This window comes from Pyricularia pennisetigena (assembly GCF_004337985.1).
Source record: "Pyricularia pennisetigena strain Br36 chromosome 4 map unlocalized Pyricularia_pennisetigena_Br36_Scf_9, whole genome shotgun sequence".
Taxonomy (NCBI): domain Eukaryota; kingdom Fungi; phylum Ascomycota; class Sordariomycetes; order Magnaporthales; family Pyriculariaceae; genus Pyricularia; species Pyricularia pennisetigena.
In genome coordinates, this window is record NW_021940921.1 from 1,422,005 (window position 1) to 1,447,578 (window position 25,574).

A 25,574-nucleotide genomic window follows, 5' to 3' on the forward strand; every position below is an offset into this window, starting at 1 on the left:
GTCCGCGTTCGCGCCCAAATGGAGCTGATTACCGCTGCTGCCTTGCATCACATCCCTGAGTTGGAACCTGGCAGCCGTCAAGACTTTGGAATCTCCAATCAGAAATCAGACAAAGACCGGCGTTCACAACGACGCTCCCGCCACCCTTCCCATTGTCTAAAGACAAGTATGAGAATGACCAACCATAAGACGTGACTGATCGGCGGGTTTGTTTGTATGTTTTGGGATACATAGGCTGGGATTGGATGGTTGTCGCGGGAATATATTGCCCATATCCTGGCAATACGTCGTTTATTGCTACTTTGGCTGCATGCGATAAGTATGCTTTGGTTGTGTATCGCCCAATGCTGGCCTATGATTTGGAGGCATCCTTATTTTTGGGCGTTCTTTGTGGATGCCAGTATGCATTTATCTCCTTTTGTGGAGGCCTTTTTGTTTACAATTAATTTCTTCCAAGTTGATTGGCATAATCTGCGTTTGCCTGCGGGTGGCACGTTGTTTTGGTTGTTTATCGATTCAGTGAACAGGGAATGTTGTTTTTCGCAGCTGCCTTTGAGTTGCATAATGTGACCATGGGTGCTGAATGCATGGGGTGAAAATCGTATACAGACTCTGAGTTTGGGTGTGGATGTAGTCACTCTTTGTAGAAGCGATACTAATCGTGCCAGAGGAAAATCTTCACGCGGTACGTCTTATCAACCGACTCGTCCCTAGAGGGTCACAGTACCTCCTGGGAACTAACAAGAGCCATATTCCAGCTTCTTCACATCGGCTACACCCATGCCCGCTCAGGAGTTGATCATACTCAGGCGGTATTAACCCACCCATGTCGTGCCCCCATATGGCCACATACGAGTTGACCAGAAAGTGCTGCGCACCACAAACAACGTTTACGGAAGAACTGGGAGGAGCTTGTTAGCCTGAAACTCTTAACACCATCTGAGCTTAAGGAGGGCATTGTCCGTTTAAATTCGTCGTCTTGGGACGACGTTGGCGACACTCCGGAGCCGGCCAAGATGCGGCTTGATAGAATTCGTTGCTACACCGATTCAAGCAGGAAGCTTCGCTGGGCCGAAGATGCTCAGAAGAGACACTCTGCGGAGCTCTCCTGGGTTTTGGGACAGTTGCCCCTCGTGCAGGCCGAGGAACGCCAGCGCCAAAAGGAGTTGGATATAAAGCACGCGATGAAATACGGCCCCGTACAGAAGAATACTAGGAGCATGGCAGAAGCGCAGAAAACCTCAGATTCACTCCGCCGGAGCCCACGGATTGCTGCCAAGCTTCAAAAGGCTGCCATGGTCAACCTGCCAACTGTCCCAGAGAGACAACAAACCGGTTCTATTCCTCGCAAGCGCTTGAGACAAAAAAATGCGCCGTGCACTGTTTTTCAGGAGGAAGCAAGCGATAACACTTCCAGCCGACGTCGGAACCAGGCACGGCCAGCGGATTCCGTCCGAGAACCAGCACAGGATGTTGCTCCACGGAAACGTCACAAGGTAAGGTTACGTACCAAAAAAACCCAGCAACGCAACTTTAGGAAGCCCCTCCGCACCCCCACTTGACAAGCCATAGGAGTCCTTAATCTCATTGATGTCATTTTGGGAATTTACTGTATGTGATCAAGCTATAGCCAGAGAAAGAAATTGACATTCACCCTTCGATGGTGGCATTGGTGTATGGCATGCCCCTTGCATCAGCAAGGACTATCCTTCTTCAAAAGTGTCTTCCGACATAAACACTTCCTTTATCTTTTTTGTTTTTTTTTTTTTTTTGCAACAGCAAATAAACTAACTCCTTTCACAGTTTTGGGGCTTTCTTAGCGTAGAAATATAAAATCAAATCTCCAAACAATTTTAGCGAGAGCAGATCACTAAGGGTGCACATTTTGAAAGCCGAAGCTTCTTATGAGAGAGATATAAAGGATCGGGCTCGTCACAATTTTACTACAAAAAGAATCCGTCCCACATTTATTCACCATGAATTAAAAGCTTGAAGGCACAGCGTGACAGTTGGTCGCAATAGCGTTTGTCGCTGGAACTAATCTAGTTTGATTTAAAAATCTATTTTAAAACAGCTGCTTTGGCGCCTCTCGTAACATATGTGGATTTCAAAATTGGCTTTCTGCCTTGGAAAACCCCAAAATGGTTCCTGCGCCTACCCGCGATACAATTATTCTGCCCCTATCGGGAGTCCGCCCAGCCAAGATGAGTCTGGGAACAATACTAGTGATCCTGAGCATACGAAAAGTCTTACAGGCCCTCATACTCAAGGAATTCTTACACCTGGTCGGTATGGCTTCCAACTAGCTGGGCGCTGTTGCTGATCAAATTGGCTTCGTTGGTTCGGATGTGCCCACTGGTTTCCGGTATGGTGGTTGTTAGGGGGAAGTTCGACAACTCCTACGACCTATAGTATCAGAACCATTTGCGGGACAATCTTGTTCGCCGAAACAACGTACCTGAAGGAGTTTGATAGTTTTGCAATGACGATGAATCGCCATGTTTGGCTTTCTTGATGCATTGGATCCAGATTATTGCCAGGATGCTAACGATCAGGGCGACTGCACTGACGACTATAGCGGCAATTACAGCGGGCTGGATGCTGTGAGCAGGAATGGATTCGACAGAGACTGCTGGTAGATTGCTGGGTAAGGCTATAGCTGAAGGTGTAACATTTGTAGTGGCGCTGAGGAATACGGAAGCCCTGGTCCTATTGTCGCTGAGGCGTGCAGGGATAAGGTCGCTGGCGGCACAGGCTCCAGATGAGCATGGGTTGCTAGAACAGCACCCAAGAAAGGGGAGACTGGTCTCTTTACATGTCCACCACACATCGACGCCTTTCTGATCCGAACAGTTTTGAGACGGTATGTTCTCGAATGAATCCGCAGCGAAGCTTGCTTGGGTGAGGTTTGCTTTCGGGCATATTCCGCTTCCGTCACAGGGATTAATGGTACAACAGCCTATAAATTCAGTAGCATTATTTTCGCAGACGTAAAAGTGACCGCCTTGGGGACAAGAGAAGCCGTGCTCCATCATAGAAACGTGTAGCTATTTGAAAACTTAACTTACAGCCTACAAAAAGTAATGTGCGCATGCTAATATTTTAATTCTCTGCTATTTGGTGCCGATTGCGATTTTCAGAAACAAGCAGTGTTGCCAGGAACCTGGTCTCTATCCAATCTCCAGGCTGCCACTGCGGTGCCACGTTCCAGGCGACACCTTCACGCTAAAAAAAAGGTGGGCCAAGAACTTGCGGCAATATCTGAGCGCCCGCGTTTCTGGTGACAGCCAACTCCCGACCAGCCGACTTTACTAGGCTTTGTTGGCTGTAGGTCAGAAAAGGAAGGCGAATGGACGAGAATACGCAAGGTGGATCAAACAGGTTGTACCGGGGCGCTAAACATCTTTGCATTGAATTGTTCACGCGGTACTACTGCGCGATACGCTCTCAGCACGGCGTCTCTGTACGTAATGAGCCTCAGTCCAGGATTCATGCGTGGAAAACTAGTATTGCTTCAACATTACTCTAAAACTACTCTATCATAGCAGTGTCCATATCGTCTTCAACGTCAGTCTGACATCTACGGAAATTACCCATGACTTGGCTGTCGATCGGTCGGTTTGAAACGACTGCAGCCTCCACAGCTTCTGTCCAATATTCACAAGTTTCAAACAACTGCGATGGCGACTCCGCAAAAACCCGTGAGGCGATGAGGCGAATCATGGCGTTGTCAGGTAAATTACGGTGCTGCCTGTGCTGGTAGTTAGCAGTTTTTATGTCTATAAATTAACGTTGCAATAAACGAACATGATTTCCTCTGCTTCCTCGGAGTATACCAAAAGAAAAAGCGGCCAGGCTCCAGCCAGCTCGCTCCATCGCTTTGCCACTCGTTTGCGTTCGATCAGGGTTCGCCGGGGTAATGCCACGTCCTGGGCACTCATGTATATATCGAGCACAATACTTGCGTTCCGATACCCATTTCGACGGTGAAGATGGCCGTTTTGTCTTTCCATAGCAACACGGGCCTCCAGTATGTCCAACACTCGAGCCAGATGCGCCTGCGCAAGTCTGGACAGTAGTCTATCATCCCCATTTTCAATCACAGCATCCAAGCCTTTTAAAATGCCGAAAACCCTTGGATCTGAGCTGGGGGTCTCACACGATAGTCTTGTCTGACCGAGGAGGATAGACCAGGGTTTGATTACAGACTCGAGCTTCTGCATGAAGAGGGCCATTGAATTCTGATGGACAAGGCGAGCACAAAATTCATATATACCCTTAATACGCATGTTACATTCGGCTCGCTTCTTTCCAAACTTACAGCTGATTGAGTGCTGTTTGCAAATATTTGAAGACATGGCTCGGGAACAATGCGTTGATGAATTTACACAAGTATGATTCGCAGCAGCTGCTGATGTGCTTACCGTTGTCGTGTTGATCTCCGTCCGGCAAGAGAGCTGATTTTATAATAGAAGTACCCTGAAACCAGGCTTTCGAAGAAAGCTTCACAGCCCATAGCCTGAATTCTGGCTCCTAAAGTCTGATTAGATTTGGAAATTTTGAATGGTATGGGTGTTAAAGAGTTCCATGTTCTACTATCTAGCTTTTATAAGGGCGAGTTGAGTCGCACGCGATCTAAATAAAGGTTTCAGGGTTATGTGATCGATCACATGTTCTCTTGCTTTCTCACGGGCATCCATAGTACGGCCCACAGAAACAAACGTTTCGGCTGACTAACATGCCATGTTCAGAGGGTATTTATCAATTTATACAGTACGATAGTTCCCGAATTTAGTACTAGTTTTTGGCAGAAAAAAATTCACTGCGTAGTAGGTACTCGAAGCTGCCAAAGGCAATTGAAGATCCACACATCAGAACATAGAAAATCTGTTTTGGCTGATGCTCTACTGCTGTACCCAACTACCGTAAATCGCAGTCACGGCAGCCAAGCTTTCTCCAAATCCAGAAAAACCAGAACAAAAAGCAGTGCCATGATTATCCAAGTCATGCACGCTACCAGAAGCAGTAGGCCAATCAGATCCCCTCCACCAGTAATAACTGTAACTCTTTCGTCAGTATCCTGGGTGGGTAGGTTTCTGCAATCAAAACATAGCCGCTAACTTACTGCATCGATGGGAATTTACAGAAGTCCATTGATAATAATGTCCTTCAACATCACCGTCAAAGGCGTTGTCTTTGTAGGTTTCGTAGGACTCCATATTGGAGAGATTGCTATTTTTGACTGAAAGCTTTCAAAAAATGTGCCAGAGAATAGTCAACAATACATTTTTTTGCTATAGGTATTATTATAGTGATAATACATGGAAGTTATGGGAAACGACACCTCCTGTGCGAATTTTCTCCTATTGGAGTTCACATAATATTCCTGGTTGAATCCGGTGTCCAGGATACAGGGCAGCGACCAGGATTCTGGCATTGTATGCCCTGCACAGGTTGCTTTGTGTTCGAACAATGAGAATGAACCCAGTGTTTAAACTATGCGGCTGAGCCCAGTGTTCAAACCATGTGGTTGAACCCAGAGTTCGAACTATGCGGCTGAGCCCAGTGCTCAAACCATATGGTTGAACCCAGTGTTCAAATTATACGGTGTTAGCCCAGTGTTCAAACTATGCGGCTGAGCCCAGTGCTCGAACCATGTGGTTGAACCCAGTGTTCAAACTATGCGGCTGAGCCCAGTGTCCAGGATACAGGATGCAGGACAGCTACCAGAATCCGGCCCAGTGGGGGTCAAGCCAACAACAAACCAGTAGCTGACTCATCACTTTAGCAAAACTTGTACGCACCTACAAGCGTTGTAAACCCCACTGTCCACGGTCATTACTAAGCAATTGATCCTTGGAATTTACTGCGAGCCTACTTGGCCCCTTGAACCTGGTTTTGGGACGCTTGAAACTATGTTAAATAAATCTGGGTGGTGACATGGTGAGACATTGTGAAATATCGCCATAACCCATGGCTTCACCAATCTTTGCCATTGCTGCCATTGTTACGTCAGTCAGGTCTGGATGGGAGCTCTCGAGATTGATCAAGCGAAGAAAATTCGATAAAAAGTCAAAATGTGTATCTTCCAACCTTTGCAAGGCCCGCCGCCTCATGAGAAACAAGGAGTATAAGTATTGGCGCGAGAAGTATGAGCTCGCGAATTCAAGATATGACCGTAAGTATGGCCCAAATTCCCTAGTTTGCTATATTTGTTAACAGCGAGAAGTTGTGGAGTTGAAGCAGGTAGAGACTTTTGTGAAGATTTTGCTCCAGAACGCACAGTGAACCTACTATAATCTCCCATGTTCATAGGGACTAGGCCAGCTATGCAGTGCAGGAAAGGTTATTGGAGTTTCGCATAATTGCCAGTTTATCTTAAGTGTTCGTAAAGTGTGTGCATTGACTTTGCTGGAATAAAGATTCTCTGGAAACCCTATTCCTTCTACCATCGGAGCAAGTTTAGGAAACAACTAGTGGACAGAGCACTTCTAATGGCAAATAGCCTAGTCGGTTAGAAAAATGAATTTATTTCGGGCGCCAAGTTACGATTGCATGGATATATAGTCTCATCCTGTCATTTTACGATAGTTCCGATGTTGAACTACTAAATCGTGGTGAAGGAAATACGCAGTAATAAAGCAAAAGAGCCTAAAACCATGAATCAAAAAAAGAAGAAAAACAAAGCAGACTCTTCCTCCAGTTTCTCCTCTTTACATGCTATTTCCTTTCCTTCCTTAACCTCTTGCTTTGTGTCCCATCCTCACCTCCCTCGATACCTGCAAACCCACGTTTCACCGACTTCCTGGAGGCGGCAGGGGTTGGGATCTTCCGAATTGGTTCCACTCCCCCGTTGAGCTTCTGGGTGTTGTTTGCAAAGTCCATGTCCAGTTTGACTAGTTCCGAAAAAGAGTCCCCCCAGCGTTCGGGAGAATTTTGGGACTGGCAGTTTGCCTGGGGCATGTCTACTTTCTCGTTTATCTCTTCGTAATCATCATCGCTCCCGTCATCGTCGTTATCGTATTCGTCGTCATCTGTATATTCATCTTCGTCCTCCTCATCCTCCTCCTCCTCGCTGTCGGACTCTTCTTCCTTCTCGTTATTTTCAAACCCGACAACTTTGGCGTTTTCGGACTCCGACAAGGCAAGGGCCTCTGCGTATAGCTCATTGCTAGGCTGCATAACCTGAGTTTGCAGCTCCGTTGCATTTGCGAAAATATCGTTGTGCGCGTAGAACGGTTCCAAGTTTGCGGGGTATGTTTTAAGTTGCGGGACTATAAACGTTTGTGGTCCCAAAGATCCAATATTTATCCGACTGGGAATGGTGTCTGCGCAGAAAATAAACGCTTTTTGGATATCTGGATCCGAGTTGCAAATACCCGAGCTGTCGAACACAGCTTTTTCGTCAATGACAGCATCCCAGATTTGAAGAATGGCCATTAAGTTTTGTTTGACCGTAGTGTAAAAACTGCGTCCGAGTTCGAGACGTTGACGGAAAACATTTGTAAAATTAAAATTGTTGGCTAGTTCGCCTGCGAGGGCGATTTCCTGCGGGGACAGTATACGTGGTGCGTTAGGGTTGCTGGTTTGGACATAATGCTGATATTTCACCCAGCTGGCGAACAAAGTCATGTCGTGGTGTGATGAGTTCATAATAGGTTGAGGAAAATTTATATCGGAAATAAGGATGTTTAAACTGGAAATCGGATTTATTTTCAAATAAACCACCCAATTGAATATTAAATAGTATTTATATGCTAGTATTTGCTTAATTTTATTTAAATAGCGACCACAGTCCTGGCTAAAGGAAAACATGAAATCCTATCGAATAGACCAAGTGGTGTTGGGGAAGGTAGCTTCGACAGACCGCCAAGTGCCCCCGACCAGCGTACCGGCGGAGGCGTATACCTGGAGCCGGGACCCGCTGCCTGCGATGAGTTCCGCTAAAAAATGTCCCGAAACCTGGCAGCTTTGCAAATTCACCATTTTCAACATCGGAAAATACACCCCACCCTTAAATTGTAATTGGGATTGGTCGTCTGTCATTTTCAACGACAAAGACTTCAACATAGGAAAAAGCTTTAAAAAAGCCCTAATATGTTGGGGATTTTCCGAGCTTAAGGAACCGATAACCAAAATTGATGTAGCGGGTAGAGGAACGCAATGTTGGATATTTCCAGTAAATTTGCCGTTTATTTGCAGTGTGGCTGTTCCGCCCCGTTGTGCCAACGCCCTGAAGGCAGTTTTCACGGTGGCGTCTACGGCGTCTGCAAAATGTGGCTGCAACCAAATACTGCTTATTAAACGGGTGTATCTTGTATTTTTTTCTCGCCTCAACTTTTTGATATGTTCGATGGTAATGCAATTCAGTGCTGGCAGCGCGGTGAAAATATCTCTAAAGCCCTCCACCGTAGGCCGTGACATGCCAACACTAATGTACGTGCAATATGCGTTTTCGACGGCAGGGTCGTCCCAGCAGAGTGCGCCTTTGCGTTCTCCGCCAGACAAAAGTGGATGGGTTGCCCATTGGTTACGTTGGCATTTCGGCCAAACTGCGTGGAATTGAAAGACTAAACACCTGTCCATCCAGCCATCGGCGATGAAATCGAGCGATCCTACGCATTGTGAAGTTTGCATTTGGAAACCACAATAGTTGATTTCACCGTGTAGCAGAAGCTTCAGAACTTGAAATATAAAATGCATTTCTCATGCTATCTGTAGCAAGCCAGGGATAAAACCTCGTTTCCCATGCAAATTGGATGACTACAATATACAAGATGGCAGACACAAGACATACACTAAATGTAGCCCCTCCCTGCATTTGCCTCAATATCTGCTTTATCATGATAAATCTGTATCATGTCAACCGCGCTGTAGTCTAGGCTTCCAGAACTACAGGATTCTGCCCTGTCAAGTGCTGGTTTTGTAGAGCCCTGTATAGATACAGCCATGTTTGCTAATCTTGAAATCGCCTCATTCTGACGGTTGAGCTCCTGGTTAGCCTGCCGGTTGTGCTGCCTGAGCATGGAAATAATACGATCCTTATCGTTTTCAACTCGCTTTTGGGCAAGAATTTGGCGCCTTAACTTGCGATTTTCCTCCTGAAGGATGTTGATCTGGTCCTCCGACCAAGTGATCGGCCTATGTTTTGGGCTATTCCCCAGGTAGGTTCTGTTAGCCAGGGGTGGTGGAGCTCGTGGTGATTCGTATTTTGGCGATAGAGGGGGAAGGGGAAGTGGTTTGTCTGTAGTTTGACTATGCTGTGATTCAGTCTCCTCCAAAAGCAAGCTCAAATCGCTGCGCATATCATTTTTTGGCCACATTTTGTTGTAGTTCCAAAAACAGTGGTACCAAACTCTCAGCTTGGACAATATCGCTTGTAAAAGCGCAATATACCTATGTCTTCGGGTTCCCAACTCGAACGAGCACCAGGTGCTGTAGCTCCATCTAGAAATTTGGGGCTGGGCCATATTTGGCTTGGAAAATCTCAATCCCCTGAAGCAGTTATTAGATACTTGAGGAGCCACCAGGATCCTGGATAGGGGCTCGTGCCGGTTTTTGGGATATTTCGGGGCTTGTTGCTTATTGTATAAAGTGGCTACCGTGTGTACTTCATTGCCGGGAAAAGTGGAAATCGCCAAAGGCAAGAATGAAACGGGCTTTTATCACATTAGCCTTTCTCCTTACCAGTGCAGCTCTCCTGTGTTATAGTCTTTCAAGGAAATGAGCAAAAATGGAATAGGTACAATCACAGTTGAGCTGCCAATGCTACACTCTCGCAACATTTGTTTACTCTAATATAGACGACGTAGAATCAAAGATCAAAAGTCGCATTTCAGACGCTACTAGCCTTCCTGCTGCTGAACTCCCGCCTGCTGTCGAAAGTATTGCTTCAGGGTTTGCAACCCGCGTATCGGAACTCGCCAGTCAAGCCACGGGCCTTTCAGGTACTATCTCAGCCCGCGGAATATTGAGAATCACATTGGGAACAGACCAAATTTGCCAGTTAAATGATCATTCCCGCCCTTGCCGCAGTCTCCCATCGAACTTATCGGAACTATTTCCAGTGCCGTTCTCAATGTTGCAGAAGATGGACCCGTTTTGAGCCATTTAAGTAACACTAGTGCTTTCATCGAAATTTCTCTGGCTGGAATCCTGGCTTTAAGTATTGTCCTTATCGTCCCATTTCTTCTCGGCTGTGTTATCCTGCGAACGATGCCAGTTCTGCGAGTTTTGATCGAAACAATCTTGTTCCTCCTTGCTGCGGTTCCTCTGGTAGCTGCTGCGATGGCGGCAATTGGTATTCCTTTTTGTTTGAAGCCCTGGGTATTTCCGAGGCTACAAGAGGAAATCTGGAGTGGTGTCTGGGTATTGCTTTAGCAATGACTATCCTGTCAGGCATTTTGTTTATTTTTTCCCGCAAGGCATAGGACCTACACTCGAACCATTCTTGAATAACAATGTCTGTCCCAATTCCCATGTCTCTATTGTTTGACCCTTGGTTGCTATCGTGTTCAGATAGCTTGCGACGTACATTCGATTTTACTAGTTAGGACAATAATATATTTAACTTTGTAGCGTTGTGTAGGTTTCACGCGCGCTGCTAGGTTTAGCGGGCTCTAGTGCTGACCTTGATTTATCTATCAAAACACCTGGAACATCTTGCACCCAACGCCCAACCTGAGAGTAGTACCCAGCTTCTGCAAGCGTTGTTAAGACTCATATTAAATTTCTATACCTTGTGCACGGAGTTCATGATCCGCGAACTTGTATTAACTCAAAAATTTAATGGTTGAGGCAACAGGACTCGAAAAAGCCAAAAGTCAGGACGAAAAGGACTTTCCAGAATACAAATGACATATTCAGCGGATGGAGGTTACTGACCAAAAGACTGCTGTGAAAAAAGAAGTAAGGACTTAAACCCAACCATAAAACCTCGGCATCAAGCTTGGTTTCCAGGTGCGTCGCTAATACGCTTATTTGTTATAGCTGTCTGCCGCTTTTGCCAGAAGCCATTGTACTCCCAGCAAGTGGCCGAGGCTGTGGGTCGGGCTGATTGGCAGACAAATCAACACCTCCGTTCTTTCTGGGCGTAGTTTGTGTGTAATCCTTTTTGGCCGAAAGACGGTTGTCGCCGCAAGTCTCCTCGAGGATATGAAGGCGAGCCTCTAGGCTGCTTATTTGTCGCCTGAGGGCGCTGTGTTCCACGTGGAAGCTCGTGAGTTCTTTCCAAAGACCACGAGTAGCCCGTGAGGAACTAGAATTCTCTGTCCTGATGTAATCTATAGAGTGAATTATATGTTTTAACCAGGAAGAAATATTTTCCCTAAATAATATGTTGTCCTGATCTCCTTGTTTTATACGTTCCTTGAGGCGGGACACTGTTTCTTCCCACGATTTGGTCTTGGCCTCGACAATGGCAGCTTTAGCTTCAGCGCCGCCAATACGCTCTTCAAGTCGAGATGTCGTTATTGCTTCCGACGGAAAGTCTTTGTTAGTCTCTTGGAGTCCGCGCGCGATCTCCAAAATCTTAAGTTCACACTCATCTCTTGACTGGCTTGAGTTTGAAGTAGAAAATGGTCGCTGATGCAGATCTTGGGTGGTGAGTGGGGAAATCCAAGCAGGTAAGAGGTCCTCAGCAGGAGCGTGTGATGACATTGTGCACGCAGAAGGCCAAAAGCCAAGAAATCAATGTGTTTAGTTCAAAACCGAAGCTTTCAGTAGAAAAGCAGCTGAGGCAGTATAACCCTTTAAACTATTGGCAGTCCTTGGAGTCCAGGCGCCCGGCTGAACAAGGATCCAGGATCCAGTTTTTAGGAGATTTCCTAGAACCAGAATTAGGAGCAATTATGGGAAGGACTGGTTTGCACAGAGCAAGCATTGGGAATCAAGAGGCTTTGTGGCGTGGTTTGCAAGACCTGAATGAAACATTAAGACGCAAGCAATGGTGGCACAGCACCGCCGACACTGACGAGCAATCAGCAAGCTCTAACAAAGGCTTTGACCTGTGGCCTTTGTGCCCAGTGGCACAGTGCGCCAGCAATGTGCTACACCCGGACGCCATTGGCGACCTCTCTTCTCTCTAAGGAGGCTCGCGTGACTTTGGAAGAGCAATCACACTGAATGCTTAACCTTATTGGTATCATGTCGCGAAGGCAAATGATTGCAATCACAAAACATTAAGCAACGGAGTATAGGTCGAGTCATTCTCTTCTAGACTTGTGGAAGCTGTGACTGAATTGCACCTAATTGTGACGCTTACGGGACAATAAATAACACACGGTATTATTTGCTGTTTTGCCGGTTTTCCCCATGCTCTCCGTTAAAGTATTTAACTACCATTGTGTTGAACTTGCTCAGGCCACTCCCCACAGCTTTGATCATCTCCTTAACTTCTTTTAAAACACTAAAACTCTCACCAGATTGGATTTCCAGTTTTTCAAGCATAGCAAGAATCTGTGTGTTGGTAGCGTCAATCTTTGCAAGCTTATCGGCCAGTTGCTGATCTCTCTGTTTTGCTGCATCTTCGGTTTTCTCGAGTCGGGATATTGTAGTAATTCCTAGACTTTTATTCATTTGTCAGTCTTATCCTTTAAATAGGGGCTTAGGCTCGCTAGAAACCTTCTCAAATCTTTTTTCTCGCAGTTGTTCAGCTCGTTGATAAAGGCTCCGTAGTTGAAGTCCAAGTTTGCCCCTGGAAGAGCGCTAGAATGGCTCCTTGAGTCTTGCGTCCCTTCCACGTTGTCGAGAAAGTTGGGATCGAGGCAAGCGTTTGCATGCCAGCTTGGGTCCAGCATGAAGCCATAACTGTCGTCCATGGCGCCTGGTTGCAGGGCTTCAAGGAGTGCAGGAGACCGCAAGCCCGGATCCAGGGTTCAGCGTCGTTACAAAAAGGCAAAATACCGCCGTTTCGTGTAAAGAAAAAATACAAGAAAAACAAACTTCTGAATTTGTTGTACACACCGAACTTGAAATGCTGCTTCCGATTCTTTTGACTGTTTTTGTTCCTCTGAGCAGCGCATTCGGAGGCCCTTTTAACTTCTGTATCTCAGACCCTCCTTTGCAGATCGTTGCTGGCAAATCCATAATACAAACCATGTACATGCACCAAAGGTCCCTTGTTGTTGCCACTAATTCAGCAATGCTAACCACGTTTACAGCAACCACACCCCGGCCAGGAAAGACTGCCGCGCGGCAATTTACTTTGAAAACCCTGCCTTTCCACCAATCACATACTTTTACGGCTCAGGATCCTGTCACTTTGGGTCGGAAAACGCGAGTTTCCAGGTGCCCATTGGGGTGCCGAATGGTGATGCATATGTGACCTGGTCAGACCCCTTCCTCCCTTGCCTGCTTTCTACATTACGTTGCACTAATAATGGGGCTGTACAGGACGTGCGGGGTGGCGGCACATACCTGTGTACGCGCCATTGTTTCGCAGGGCCTTTTTAGCCCCCGAGCTCCCCCATTGCTAGATGGAACCATTTCTTGTCAAAGGTGGCCACGGAATGGCAACACGGCATTGCCAGTCTCTTTATCTGCGGAAGCTGGCCCGACCACAAATATAGACACAAGTACAACGTCAAGTACAACGTCAAGTACAACGTCAAGTACAACGTCAAGTACAACGTCAAGTACAACGTCAAGTACAACGTCAAGTACAACGTCAAGTACAAGCACAACCACCACAAATACGTCCTCAGATGGCACACTGTCCTCCTCGGTGCTCTTCAACGAGGGTCAATCCATCCCACCCTCCACTCTGTCCAATTCTGTGAGCCGCAGCGCTGATGGCAATGGGTTTGTTCAGGTTAGCACCGCATCTCGTCTTGCAGTCCCTGATGCCGCGCGAGGTTTGGTCACGGTAACTAGGACCTTTACAACGCTATTTACAACTGTTATATCATCTGAATCACGTTGAGTAGCGATGGGTCTGTCTTTAGCTCTCTTTTGGCTACTTACTTTTGTTTCGAATATTTATGCGAGATTTGCTTGTGTTTGACAATGAGAGAGATTTTTCATATTATTGACGTATGTGGTCCGAAAACAACGTGCATATAGATCACATGTCTTTTCGTACCTGTTGTTCCCTGCAAAGTTTAGCACCAACGTAATCCTACGCTCGCTTCTCACGGTGTGTGGAGCAAAAAGAAAGCTTGGCCAATCATACTGCAGAGAAAAATCTACCAGTTCTTATGCAAATACTTTATTGTGATACCAAACTGTCGGGTTTATCTCCGCTTTCCCAGCACACCGATGGAAAGCCATCACCTCTGTCACCCAGACCTCGTAGGCCGAGTTGCCAGAAGGATCTGGATCCTGGATTCTGGATTCCGGACAACTTGCCCCGAGATCTTCGCCAAGGACCTCCAAGAAAGCCTGCGCGCGAGCTAGTCATGAATTGACAAACATTAACATGGTAAATGAGTCCTAGCCAGATACGGAATATAGTCACGCAATATATCTCCACTCACCGAGAAAACCTGCCCATGTTAACATCCCATCCCTTCCGGCTTCACCATTATCGTCCCGACTATCGGTTTGTATGACCCAGATGTAATCCTTCAGTAGTATACATTAACCCATTTTCGAGTGCCTTGTAAACGTATTGAAGGATCAAGAACGGTGTTGAGCAACCCTGCTTGTGTGTAGCATTTTAACCCCTCATCCCACATCCAAATGAAGTTTTGTTCGAGTTGCGGGCTGAGAATATCATTGAGAGCTTTGACATTTTTGTCATTATCCCAACCTGGGGGTGACCAGAGGTTTGTTCTCGACATGCATTGCCTTTCGACGCGCTCATCCGGAGTTGGGCTTTCAGGGTTAGCTGTGTCGGGCGCAGTAAAATGGGTTAAATTGACCCTCAGTCTTATTCTTTGGCTTGGGAAAGGACGGTCTGAGTAGCACATTAGGAGTGTGTCGCTCGGAGTTAATAAACGTAGACTGGCAGCGTTGTGGTCTGAGGCATGTGCAGGCCTGCTGGGCCCTTCATATCCAGGAATTGTTAGTGGACCTGTGGAAGACAAGGCTGATTTGTCGCCATTGCCAGGAAACTGGAGTCTTCTTCTGTAATATGTCCTCTTTCTGGCACTGGCCCCTTCCCCCGACTCAATACCACCATCGACGATGGTCAGCACCCCAGTGCGCTCATCTTGTGTGATGAGACTCCGTTGAATATTTGCAAGGCCCCCAGAATGAAATTCCTGCCACTCCTCCATATTTTCAGCCTGATCAATGCGAAACCGGACGCAAATATATGAGTCATGGAGAGAGTGTCTCTGACTTCCCAGGGCGTAAAAGTAGCCGTCGATGATCTCGAAGCAGATGTTGGCGCCAATATCGGACCCAATCCTGTCAGGAAGATGTGTCAAATTGTTGTGCCATATACCATTCAGGAGACTACAGCCTCGAAGTACCCAGCGCTGGCTTCCGTCCCTTGCGATGGCACTATGAGTGCCATAATAAAGGTATCTATCGTTGTTTCGTACGAATATCTTCCGAGACGATGCAAGTATATGGCTGAACAAGCTGCCGTGGGAACGGCTGATGACCAGAAGCCTGGGGAATGATCGATTCCCGGGGTTGAGATAGCAAGAAACGAAGCCATCAGCGTAATTCAAGATGCGCAGCTTAAAGTCATGTTCATCCTTGATGGTCCTGGAAAGGCCGTCGTCTCCCTTCAGGAGCTTTCCAACATTGATAGTATCTTCAAGTGCCGAGTTGTGCAGATCGCGTATTCTTAGTAAACCGTTGCTAAAGTAGCAAACAACTCCGTTTGAATAAAGGAAGGATTCTGCTTCGGCAACGAGCGCAGCCAGGTACGATGATGCAGACAAAATCGCGGTTGAACGCTTCACAATTAACCGTAACGCTTTGGCATAATTTTTGCTTTTATGAGCCGCCTTGGTCTCTGGGGCAAACGGGGCAGTCGACTTCCATGTGAATACTGTCAGCGTCAGACTCCGGAACACACCCGAATGTCTCGACTCCTTTGGTGGAGAAAGTATATCAGACATCGGTGGAGCGTGTGCGTGAGATAGTCGTGTTGGCTTAAGGCTGCAGCTTACTTCTAGAACCATTGCGCAGATGTGGTCGTCCCGGATGAGCCATTGCAGGGTTCGACACGATAGAGAAAAGTTGAATAAGTCCTGCGGATTAAGTTCCTGAGCAATGTGAGACACGAGCTCCCATACTAGATACTGAATGGGCATCGTAGAAAAGATGTGAAAGGCGCCAAGGCAAAAGGATTCAAAATTGAAGCTAATGGGCTTCCAGATTTGGAAAGCAGGGAGCTTTTGTCTCGCACCCACGTTGAAAGTTCAATGATTTTAGGGTATGGATTAAGGAGACGGCCTTGCACTCGGATATTGGGAGGCCTTGCCGTGGCCACATACCTTTTCTTTGTTGGTTTTGCAGATCGTCAGTTAATTTAGCCCTACGTGATCACTTTTGGTTTGACTCAATATGCAATGTATTTTTTGTGATGAATTTACGCTCTTTCTGTACACAAAGGGCCCCGTTACCCAAAACAGAAATCTTACCGCAAATTATCAGCCACCTAAATATAGCAGGTTTTGAGTGTGTTGGCCTTAGTGCTCGCACGTTGTCTATCAGCTGGGTGTCCTTACGCGGAGAACAAACCTTAGTAGAGAAGTTGCTATATTTAGTTGGGTGCGATGGACACCCACAACATCACATATCCCACGGCCGTCTTTTTCACATTGTAAGGTGGCAGATTCGTTTACTATTTTAAACATTTTGAATGCTCTCATGCTAAAGATGCGCTACGCTAGATATTTTTAGCATCACAAACCTCCGCACCGCGATATTGCCAATTCTCCTTTTTGGAACGGGACCTACCTGATTAGGTTTTCCGCTTCCCTTGTTTTCCTTGTTGCATCCCTCGAGTCCTGAGGACGGGTCGTTGACAATATCTTTTGGGAATTTGAAAACCCAATACCATATCAACCGCCCGATATTTAAAGTCAAAGACGTGCCCAAATCTTTTGGACAAATTTTGCCAACCCCATCTGCTTTTCAGCCGTTTTGCGCATCTCCTCAATAATAATCAGTTTTAGGATGAGGATTGGCTGTCTTCAATTTGCGCCAGAGGTCGGCGATATCGATAACAACCTCAATCGTGCCGATTCTGTTTTAAACCGCGCGGATCGAGATGAACTCGAAAGTCTTGACCTGCTGGTTCTTCCCGAGATGGCCTTTACTGGTGCGAAAGTCCATCTACTTGCGCGGAAAATTGCACTAGCGAGCTAATACAAACTCGTTCCAGGTTATAACTTCGAATCACTAGAGGAGATCCAGCCTTACCTTGAGCCGAAAGGCTCAGGGATATCGGCACTCTGGGCTAGGACTACGGCACTCAAGTACAACTGCAAGGTTGCTGTGGGTTACCCGGAGACCAGCACAGATTGGAGTGGTCCTGTACATTTCAACTCATTGCTCCTTGTCAATGAGGATGGCGAGACCTTGGCAAACTACAGAAAGCAGCACCTTTACTACAAAGACGAGACATGGTGTAAGGAGGGGACTGGCGGTTTTTTCCAAGGTGAAGTGGATGGCATCGGGCAAACGGCCCTGGGGATCTGTAAGTAGGCAGTTCCACTCGCATGGAGTTCACCGCTGGTTGCACTTACTAACCAATCATTCTTCTATAGGCATGGACATCAAGTAAGATCTCCATCTTCATTACCCAAATCAAACCAGTGAAACCTGGGGGCCTCGTTGACAAAATGATAACAGTCCCTACAAGTTCGAAAGACCTTGGCACCAGTTCGAGTTTGCATTCCACATCCTTGAATCGCAAGCCAATGTCGTCATCATCTCCATGGCATGGAGCACGCTTGAGGACCGCGCCGCCTTTTGCAGCAAACCCTATGAGCCCGACATGGAAACACTCGAATACTGGGCCAAACGTATGGAGCCTCTGATCCGCGCCGAGAGAGATGCCGAAATCATTCTCATATTTGCCAACCGCTGCGGTATTGAACGAGAAGCATTGTACGCCGGCACTAGTGCTGTTATGGGCATTCAGAACGGTGAGGTCAAAGTTTATGGAGTCCTCGGCAGGGGCACCAAGCATCTCCTCGTTGTTGACACGGATAACGTACCTTTTGCGAGGCTGGTCAGTCGTCCAGGCAGGGATACCGCCGAGGGCGAGTGGGATGGCGTCACGACCAACGCCGGGGTCAAGGCCCACGATTTGCCTTTGCCTGACTACGATGAGCTGGACAGATTGGTGGAACTGAGTAGAGCCACAGACCCCATTTGCTCTCGGCCCTCAGCGCCCGTGCATTTGTTACCGGTCGATTGCCCACTGTCTGCGTGCGTGCCCGAAAAGTCCAAAGAAGCAGTCAGGGAGGGAAGTTTCACTGTCCACAGTCAACCGCTGCCTTTTCCTCTGGCCCAAGAAGCCACCCTGGCTACTGTCTTGGTGGATCCTAGCAAACCGACGGAGCTACATGTGAACCCAACTAAGGAGAAAACAGCCAACTGCGCGATTAGCTTCGGTATAGCGGAAATGGCTCCAAGTGGGCTGATCGAGATGACACGCGCTGACAGTCCCACTTTAACACCCGCTCGGCCGCGACTGAGAATATTGACGGGGACGTCACCAGCACCGGCCAACAACCTACACTACTCGGACAATAGCGCCCGGCCAATGATAGCACTGCCACGCGATCTCATCACACCTCCACCGAGTGGCCAGTTTCCCGGCCAAGAGTACCTCGCTGCAGGCCATGCAGAAGTTCATGTGCTCAGTGCAACGACTTTGTACTCGCCAGAGGAGCCAGTTTTGCCATCCGCATGTCAGTTGATATCGCCAGCTCCAGCGCTCGAAAACGTGCCTACAGTGGAGCACTCGCAGGAGGCCGACAGCGTGCCTCAAATGGAGGTGCAGACGCCCCTGACAGCTATACTGGCACCCGAGGCAGTGCCGCACGGATACATACCGCTCATACTATCAACAAACGTCAGTTCTGAGGGGAAGCACTGTCGGACTTGAATGGTCAGATGCTGCTATCGCAATACCGCTTTAATGGTAGGGTTGCGTGAGATGATTGGATATTTTGGATGGCACTTGCTTGCGTCCGTCTTTTTCTTTGTTCTTCTGCAGTACGTCATGAGTAAATAGCTGGTCACCTTGAGTTTTCACCAAACAGCAATGCGCGCCTAGCCATAAGTTTTACAACTGAACTCTCAGGATGCAGCGGGAACAACAAGTCAGTATACGCTTTGAAGGAGGCTTCTATGCTGTGGCTGAGGCAGCAACATATTTCTTTATGTTCCGATACTTTGTTGATGCAAGCAAAACGTCAGGACAAGCCCAACCATAACCAACTTTGTTCAGTGCTGTACCGACGGCAATAGTTTTGTCGCACAGCTGTTTTAATTTTTGAGTGACATTGCGGAACAACAATATGGGGAGGTCTTCTTCGGAAGCATGATAAAAGCTTGACCAATTATATTGGAGGGGAAAATCTACCAGGTTGTCTGGTTTCAACACGTTACATTACATAATGTGATACCAGACTGTCGGGTTTATCTCCGCTTCTTCAGCATAACCGATGGGTGATTTCCCCGCTTTTGAGCCAATACTAATGTGAGCAGGTCATTCACCTTTGTTGCCCAGGCCCTGGAACAGGCCGAATTACGAAAAGGATTATGATCCTGGATCCTGGCAACCAAAGAACTGCCGAATTTGGAAATATCAATAAATCCGCCAACAATCCATCCAACATGGGTTGTTTGGATTTGCACCGAGTTCAATTGCAAATCTTTGACGCTATGGATCGACTTCCCCCGGAACTTGTTGTCAAGATTGCCACTTTTTTACCACTGGGTACCCTGCAGAACTTGCGTCTAACTTCCTCATGGCTAACAAACCTTACCATCCCTGTATTTGCCCACACAATAGGGGTTCTTGCCACAGTTGATTGCGTAAAAAAATTAAAGATTTTTTTAACTAACACTGCAATCGCCAACAACGTGAAAACGCTGAAAATATACCACGCAATTTGGCCGAAATGCCAACGTAACCAATGGGCAACCCATCCACTTTTGTCTGGCGGAGAACGCAAAGGCGCACTCTGCTGGGACGACCCTGCCGTCGAAAACGCATATTGCACGTACATTAGTGTTGGCATGTCACGGCCTACGGTGGAGGGCTTTAGAGATATTTTCACCGCGCTGCCAGCACTGAATTGCATTACCATCGAACATATTAAAAAGTTGAGGCGAGAAAAAAATACAAGATACACCCGTTTAATAAGCAGTATTTGGTTGCAGCCACATTTTGCAGACGCCGTAGACGCCACCGTGAAAACTGCCTTCAGGGCGTTGGCACAACGGGGCGGAACAGCCACACTGCAAATAAACGGCAAATTTACTGGAAATATCCAACATTGCGTTCCTCTACCCGCTACATCAATTTTGGTTATCGGTTCCTTAAGCTCGGAAAATCCCCAACATATCAGGGCTTTTTTAAAGCTTTTTCCTATGTTGAAGTCTTTGTCGTTGAAAATGACAGACGACCAATCCCAATTACAATTTAAGGGTGGGGTGTATTTTCCGATGTTGAAAATGGTGAATTTGCAAAGCTGCCAGGTTTCGGGACATTTTTTAGCGGAACTCATCGCAGGCAGCGGGTCCCGGCTCCAGGTATACGCCTCCGCCGGTACGCTGGTCGGGGGCACTTGGCGGTCTGTCGAAGCTACCTTCCCCAACACCACTTGGTCTATTCGATAGGATTTCATGTTTTCCTTTAGCCAGGACTGTGGTCGCTATTTAAATAAAATTAAGCAAATACTAGCATATAAATACTATTTAATATTCAATTGGGTGGTTTATTTGAAAATAAATCCGATTTCCAGTTTAAACATCCTTATTTCCGATATAAACTTTCCTCAACCTATCATGAACTCATCACACCACGACATGACTTTGTTCGCCAGTTGGGTGAAATATCAGCATTATGTCCAAACCAGCAACCCTAACGCACCACGTATACTGTCCCCGCAGGAAATTGCCCTCGCAGGCGAACTAGCCAACAATTTTAACTTTACAAATGTTTTCCGTCAACGTCTCGAACTCGGACGCAGTTTTTACACTACGGTCAAGCAAAACTTGATGGCCATTCTTCAAATCTGGGATGCTGTCATTGACGAAAAAGCTGTGTTCGACAGCTCGGGTATTTGCAGCTCGAATCCAGATATCCAAAAAGCGTTTATTTTCTGCGCAGACACCATTCCCAGTCGGATAAATATTGGATCTTTGGGACCACAGACGTTTATAGTCCCGCGGCTTAAGACATACCCCGCAAACTTGGAACCGTTCTACGCGCACAACGATATTTTCGCAAATGCAACGGAGCTGCAAACGCAGGTTATGCAGCCTAGCAATGAGCTATACGCAGAGGCCCTTGCCTTGTCGGAGTCCGAAAACGCCAAAGTTGTCGGGTTTGAAAATAACGAGAAGGAAGAAGAGTCCGACAGCGAGGAGGAGGAGGATGAGGAGGACGAAGATGAATATACAGATGACGACGAATACGATAACGACGATGACGGGAGCGATGATGATTACGAAGAGATAAACGAGAAAGTAGACATGCCCCAGGCAAACTGCCAGTCCCAAAATTCTCCCGAACGCTGGGGGGACTCTTTTTCGGAACTAGTCAAACTGGACATGGACTTTGCAAACAACACCCAGAAGCTCAACGGGGGAGTGGAACCAATTCGGAAGATCCCAACCCCTGCCGCCTCCAGGAAGTCGGTGAAACGTGGGTTTGCAGGTATCGAGGGAGGTGAGGATGGGACACAAAGCAAGAGGTTAAGGAAGGAAAGGAAATAGCATGTAAAGAGGAGAAACTGGAGGAGGAGCTTGCTTGTCGATACAGCGCGCTGGCCCGCGGCAGGGGGCGACATCCGGTAGCGCGATTATTGGAATAACGCCTCTGTACGTGTCGTTAAGGTCACTCTAGAAATTTATAACTCCAGCCTGTTGGCTTTCGTGTACTGTTCCAGGGGTATTTCAAAGGATTTTGATATTCTTTTCTACGGCAGCTTTTGGTTGTAAAATGTGATCATTGGTGCTCAAGTGATGTATGGCTGAAAATATTATGAAGGTTTTTAGAGTCTGGGGCGTAAATGTAGTCACTTTGCAGAATATGAATGCGTTCCAGCTGGCTAATACGAAGAGTGACTACGTCCACGTCCCAAGGTTTCACCCGTAGCGACAATGGCTATATGGGACGTGCAGCATATTCCTCTGCGTAGCAGTGTGCGGTGTAGCTCGATGCCCTTGCTGCTGCTAACGGTTAATTTGAATTGTCCTTTTCTTTTACTAGGAAACTGTGAGTGTCGGAGTGGTGGGGGAAAATGTGCAAATAAGAGCGGGTTATGACTGGCTGCCTGGAATGGACCTCCTTGGTGGTGTACATATGGGCTTGTTCGTCCTGGCTGAGGGAAGAATGGCGAAGCATGGCAAAGAGACTGTCGTTCTGTCCCGCAAGGCAGCCAAATGCAATGCGTGCAAGGTCATGAGGAATTACATTCGGCTGATAGTTCACATTAAATAACACTGGGAGTTGCTATGAGCCTAAAACCACGACAATGTGCAAATGTCACCGATGAGCCAGGGGCCTTGTTCCTCAACTACCGTTGTGGTTCTCTTCCTCCCCTCGAAAACCTCAGATCACCGCCTCTGGTATGGCTTCAATGCCAGTCTTGGGTAGGAGAGAAAGGGGGGAGGTGAAAGGGACTTTTTTGCCCATCGCCGTGATCTTTTTGTAGTATCGAAGACATAGCAAGTTGCCTGAGGGTCTATTTTTGGACGGTCGGTTTTATTAGGGTATCTTCAAATCCAAGCCTTATCGGTCGTCTCACTGATCGACCCTTGCGTGTTTTGGTAGTCTCTACCCGCTGATCGTTATTACCGATAGCGCGTAATTTCTTTTTATTTTGCTGATTTGATACTCTTGCTCCGTATACTGGACCAGAAGGGCGACCACGCCCGTGTGTGACCTGCTCGCGATTGTCTGCAGTACTATAGGGCTCTTTTTTGAGGCGCTCACTCTGTTGGAGAAATAAAGGTGTGAAGCCCTGGGATGTGATCGGTCTTTGAGGCTGCATCGAGGGGCGTGGGTGGATGCGAGGTGCTGCTGGTGGATTAGTTCGTGCCGGATACGTGTAAGAAGAACTGCAAAAAAATACGCGCCGGAGGTTTTGAAAGGAAGTAAAAGGAGAAACACGAAAGAAACCATTACGAGGTCAATGATCGCAGCCATCGCGGTCATTATTCTCCATCGCGCGACGAGAAACGAAACCAAATCAAATCTAAACTTGAAGATCACCTGCAACCCCCGCAAGCGCCACCGCCCATGATAGGTTCTGAAGTTACCCTAACTGTGCTTGACAGCATGATTAATTCCGGCAGTGTCAGCTTTTGTAAGCAAGGCATAGCTTTTTTGACGGAGTTGCGCTGCTGTGGTTCTCGGTATGGAGCACTGGCGTGCCGGAGCTGGGCTATTGCATCTTCAGTAGACCCAAGCCTTGATCCGAGAGATCCACAGCCTAATTATCACCTCACAGGCATATAGATCCGTAACGAAGCTCAGTCACCATCATTGTTTTGACGCAAGAAGTAAAACAGAGCATACCAGTAAAACAGTGCCTAATTGGCCGGTTTGTTTACGGAATGTGACTGTAAGGCAGCTGCTATCGGCTCTTTGCATTCTGGAAAGTGTCCTTCCGTGATATCGCCAATCAGAAAGGGAGCCATCTCCCATCGCAAGCGTGTCGAGGTACGCCTAGGGAGCAAGCACATAGGGGGAGGCGACTTGACGGTTCCTCCAATCAGTCTTTTTTTATCACCACACCCACGCCTCCCCCTTGAGCAGCTCTGCAGATTAGCTATACGAGCGCGTTGGCTGGCCCGCAGCAGGGGGCGATGTGGTAGCGCGACCATTAATGCAGCAGACACATCAACACGTCTGCCAACCGGAAACTAGGCCTTTGTTGTACAATTATGCGAATCATGACATTTTTACGGCGATTGTAAACTCAACAGCAGATCCCCTTTGTTTTTGCGCATGGATGATCAATCTTTTCGGGCGATACCTGTGGAACAGGGCGGGGACACGTCTTTCTCGCCTCCTGGAAAGACTTTCTATCGCCAACCGAAAATGATGACCTCCCTCGCACTCAAAGTACCACCGGAAGCAAAGACAGCCAAAACGTGTATTTGTGAGTAAGTTTCATGTCAAAGAGACAGAAAGGCTTTCTCCATGTAATGGAGAAGATACGGCCGCAATTAATTAATTAGGCCGATTTCTTTCTTCGGCTCATCCCCGTATGTCTTTAGGACTGCAAATGCCAGGATTGAATGATTGACAAATACAATACCCGATCTTGCTCATCTGCATGCTGTGGTCCTGTGTGTCTTCTTGTCACACTCGCGAACACGCCTCGCAACAGTAGTTAAGTGTTTGCCATCGTCTATGGAAAGCCAATCACAATAAAAAGCGGAAAGAAATACAGGTAGACTGGTCCAGTTGCTACGCCAGTTGCTCCTGGCCCACCTCAGACATTGGTAGAGAAACTTTGTGTTGTTTTCAAGCGTGGTTTCAACCTCACATTCCGGCTCGTACTGAATCCAAGTTTTCCACTGGTGACTAACGAGCCAACGGCTCAAAAAGTTGTCATCGTCGGCCTTGAGGGTCTTACCACACCACTCCTCCTTCATGGATCCTTCTCGGAATTCGTAGTCCTGGAGGATTTCAGATCGGTAGGCGCCAGTCCGACCTGACATGCAAGAAGTACCGCCGTCCATGGTGTGTGTTGCACAAATTTCAAAGTTGCGTCTCTCGATGTAGGCAGCGCCCAACCAATTCCATACCCTGAGCGCAAGACCTCCCTCCCTAACCCTTTTTACCCGCTGGCATGTGCTGACGCCTCGAATCTTGGTATTTTTAAATGGGGCCAGAATCCACGGCATTATGGTCGATGGCCAGGTCACATCGTCATCGGCTATGACGGTGATGCGAGTCGTGATTTCGGGTAGGGCCTCGCACACCTGGATACGTTTGTTGGCGTACTGAGTGCAGAGAATGCAGATTTTGGAGCTGGAGAGACGTTCTCTAACCTCTTGCAGATCTTTAAACTTGTCGGCGGTTGTGACAATGATCAGTCGGTGCGGCCGTGTGGCCAGAATGCTTTCAAGCGAGGGCCGAAGCTCGTCCAAGTTGTCGTGGATCGTGGGAACCACAACCGTGACATCATCTGCGGTGTAGGAGGGCTTTATTGGAATCGACTTGGACTTGTAAGTCCAGTGAGTATAGCAGTAGACAATAAGTTTAATGTATTTATGCAGCCTGAGAGTGAAAGGTCAGTGAATTGGTTGGACCGTAGATGCGGAAAGAGACAAGGCACACACCACAGCATGCAGAATGCTATAGACCATGGTGTTAAGAGCTCAGAGAAATGCCTCTGCGACATTGTCAAATGATGGTGTGTTGTCTGATTTGGTTTGGTCGAGTGGAATCGCGATGATTGGACCTGAAG

At 47.4% G+C, this 25,574-nt stretch overlaps 12 protein-coding genes across 12 annotated transcripts; 5 read left to right on the plus strand and 7 right to left on the minus strand.

Annotated features, from left to right (window-relative positions):
- Positions 1–950: 950 nt before the first annotated feature.
- On the plus strand, positions 951–1,833 carry PpBr36_10353 (uncharacterized protein; the record flags this gene model as incomplete). The annotated part of the gene is made up of 2 exons (XM_029897465.1): positions 951–1,496; positions 1,804–1,833. The coding sequence occupies exons 1-2, from the start codon at positions 1,017–1,019 to the stop codon at positions 1,831–1,833; spliced, it is 510 nt and encodes a 169-aa protein (XP_029744325.1). The 5' UTR covers positions 951–1,016.
- A 325-nt stretch (positions 1,834–2,158) lies between these two features.
- Positions 2,159–3,032, minus strand: PpBr36_10354 (uncharacterized protein; the record flags this gene model as incomplete). Its single annotated transcript, XM_029897466.1, has 3 exons — positions 2,459–3,032; positions 2,281–2,399; positions 2,159–2,222 (listed from the first exon to the last, which is right to left on the minus strand). Coding segments are annotated over exons 1-3 (225 nt in total), but the record flags the coding sequence as incomplete, so codon positions are not given.
- A 387-nt stretch (positions 3,033–3,419) lies between these two features.
- Positions 3,420–4,358, minus strand: PpBr36_10355 (uncharacterized protein; the record flags this gene model as incomplete). The annotated part of the gene is made up of 2 exons (XM_029897467.1): positions 3,420–3,751; positions 3,808–4,358. 2 exons carry the CDS (start codon positions 4,356–4,358, stop codon positions 3,532–3,534), a joined length of 771 nt encoding a protein of 256 aa, XP_029744331.1. The 3' UTR covers positions 3,420–3,531.
- A 1,615-nt stretch (positions 4,359–5,973) lies between these two features.
- On the plus strand, positions 5,974–6,365 carry PpBr36_10356 (uncharacterized protein; the record flags this gene model as incomplete). The annotated part of the gene is made up of 2 exons (XM_029897468.1): positions 5,974–6,178; positions 6,316–6,365. 2 exons carry the CDS (start codon positions 5,974–5,976, stop codon positions 6,363–6,365), a joined length of 255 nt encoding a protein of 84 aa, XP_029744330.1.
- A 355-nt stretch (positions 6,366–6,720) lies between these two features.
- Positions 6,721–7,653, minus strand: PpBr36_10357 (uncharacterized protein; the record flags this gene model as incomplete). The annotated part of the gene is made up of 1 exon (XM_029897469.1): positions 6,721–7,653. The coding sequence occupies one exon, from the start codon at positions 7,651–7,653 to the stop codon at positions 6,721–6,723; it is 933 nt and encodes a 310-aa protein (XP_029744329.1).
- A 3,330-nt stretch (positions 7,654–10,983) lies between these two features.
- On the minus strand, positions 10,984–11,658 carry PpBr36_10358 (uncharacterized protein; the record flags this gene model as incomplete). The annotated part of the gene is made up of 2 exons (XM_029897470.1): positions 10,984–11,282; positions 11,364–11,658. 2 exons carry the CDS (start codon positions 11,656–11,658, stop codon positions 10,984–10,986), a joined length of 594 nt encoding a protein of 197 aa, XP_029744334.1.
- Positions 11,659–12,398: 740 nt separating this feature from the next.
- Positions 12,399–12,818, minus strand: PpBr36_10359 (uncharacterized protein; the record flags this gene model as incomplete). The annotated part of the gene is made up of 2 exons (XM_029897471.1): positions 12,399–12,456; positions 12,622–12,818. The coding sequence occupies 2 exons, from the start codon at positions 12,816–12,818 to the stop codon at positions 12,399–12,401; spliced, it is 255 nt and encodes an 84-aa protein (XP_029744333.1).
- Positions 12,819–13,378: 560 nt separating this feature from the next.
- On the plus strand, positions 13,379–13,791 carry PpBr36_10360 (uncharacterized protein; the record flags this gene model as incomplete). Its single annotated transcript, XM_029897472.1, has 2 exons — positions 13,379–13,420; positions 13,498–13,791. The coding sequence occupies 2 exons, from the start codon at positions 13,379–13,381 to the stop codon at positions 13,789–13,791; spliced, it is 336 nt and encodes a 111-aa protein (XP_029744195.1).
- On the minus strand, positions 13,700–16,757 carry PpBr36_10361 (uncharacterized protein; the record flags this gene model as incomplete). Its single annotated transcript, XM_029897473.1, has 4 exons — positions 13,700–13,885; positions 14,206–14,379; positions 14,577–16,199; positions 16,689–16,757. 4 exons carry the CDS (start codon positions 16,755–16,757, stop codon positions 13,700–13,702), a joined length of 2,052 nt encoding a protein of 683 aa, XP_029744196.1.
- A 322-nt stretch (positions 16,758–17,079) lies between these two features.
- PpBr36_10362 (uncharacterized protein) lies at positions 17,080–19,021 on the plus strand (the record flags this gene model as incomplete). Its single annotated transcript, XM_029897474.1, has 4 exons — positions 17,080–17,224; positions 17,288–17,602; positions 17,673–17,685; positions 17,758–19,021. The coding sequence occupies 4 exons, from the start codon at positions 17,080–17,082 to the stop codon at positions 19,019–19,021; spliced, it is 1,737 nt and encodes a 578-aa protein (XP_029744193.1).
- Positions 19,022–20,931: 1,910 nt separating this feature from the next.
- Positions 20,932–21,864, plus strand: PpBr36_10363 (uncharacterized protein; the record flags this gene model as incomplete). Its single annotated transcript, XM_029897475.1, has 1 exon — positions 20,932–21,864. The coding sequence occupies one exon, from the start codon at positions 20,932–20,934 to the stop codon at positions 21,862–21,864; it is 933 nt and encodes a 310-aa protein (XP_029744194.1).
- Positions 21,865–24,426: 2,562 nt separating this feature from the next.
- Positions 24,427–25,508, minus strand: PpBr36_10364 (uncharacterized protein; the record flags this gene model as incomplete). Its single annotated transcript, XM_029897476.1, has 2 exons — positions 24,427–25,384; positions 25,447–25,508. 2 exons carry the CDS (start codon positions 25,506–25,508, stop codon positions 24,427–24,429), a joined length of 1,020 nt encoding a protein of 339 aa, XP_029744191.1.
- Positions 25,509–25,574: the final 66 nt, after the last annotated feature.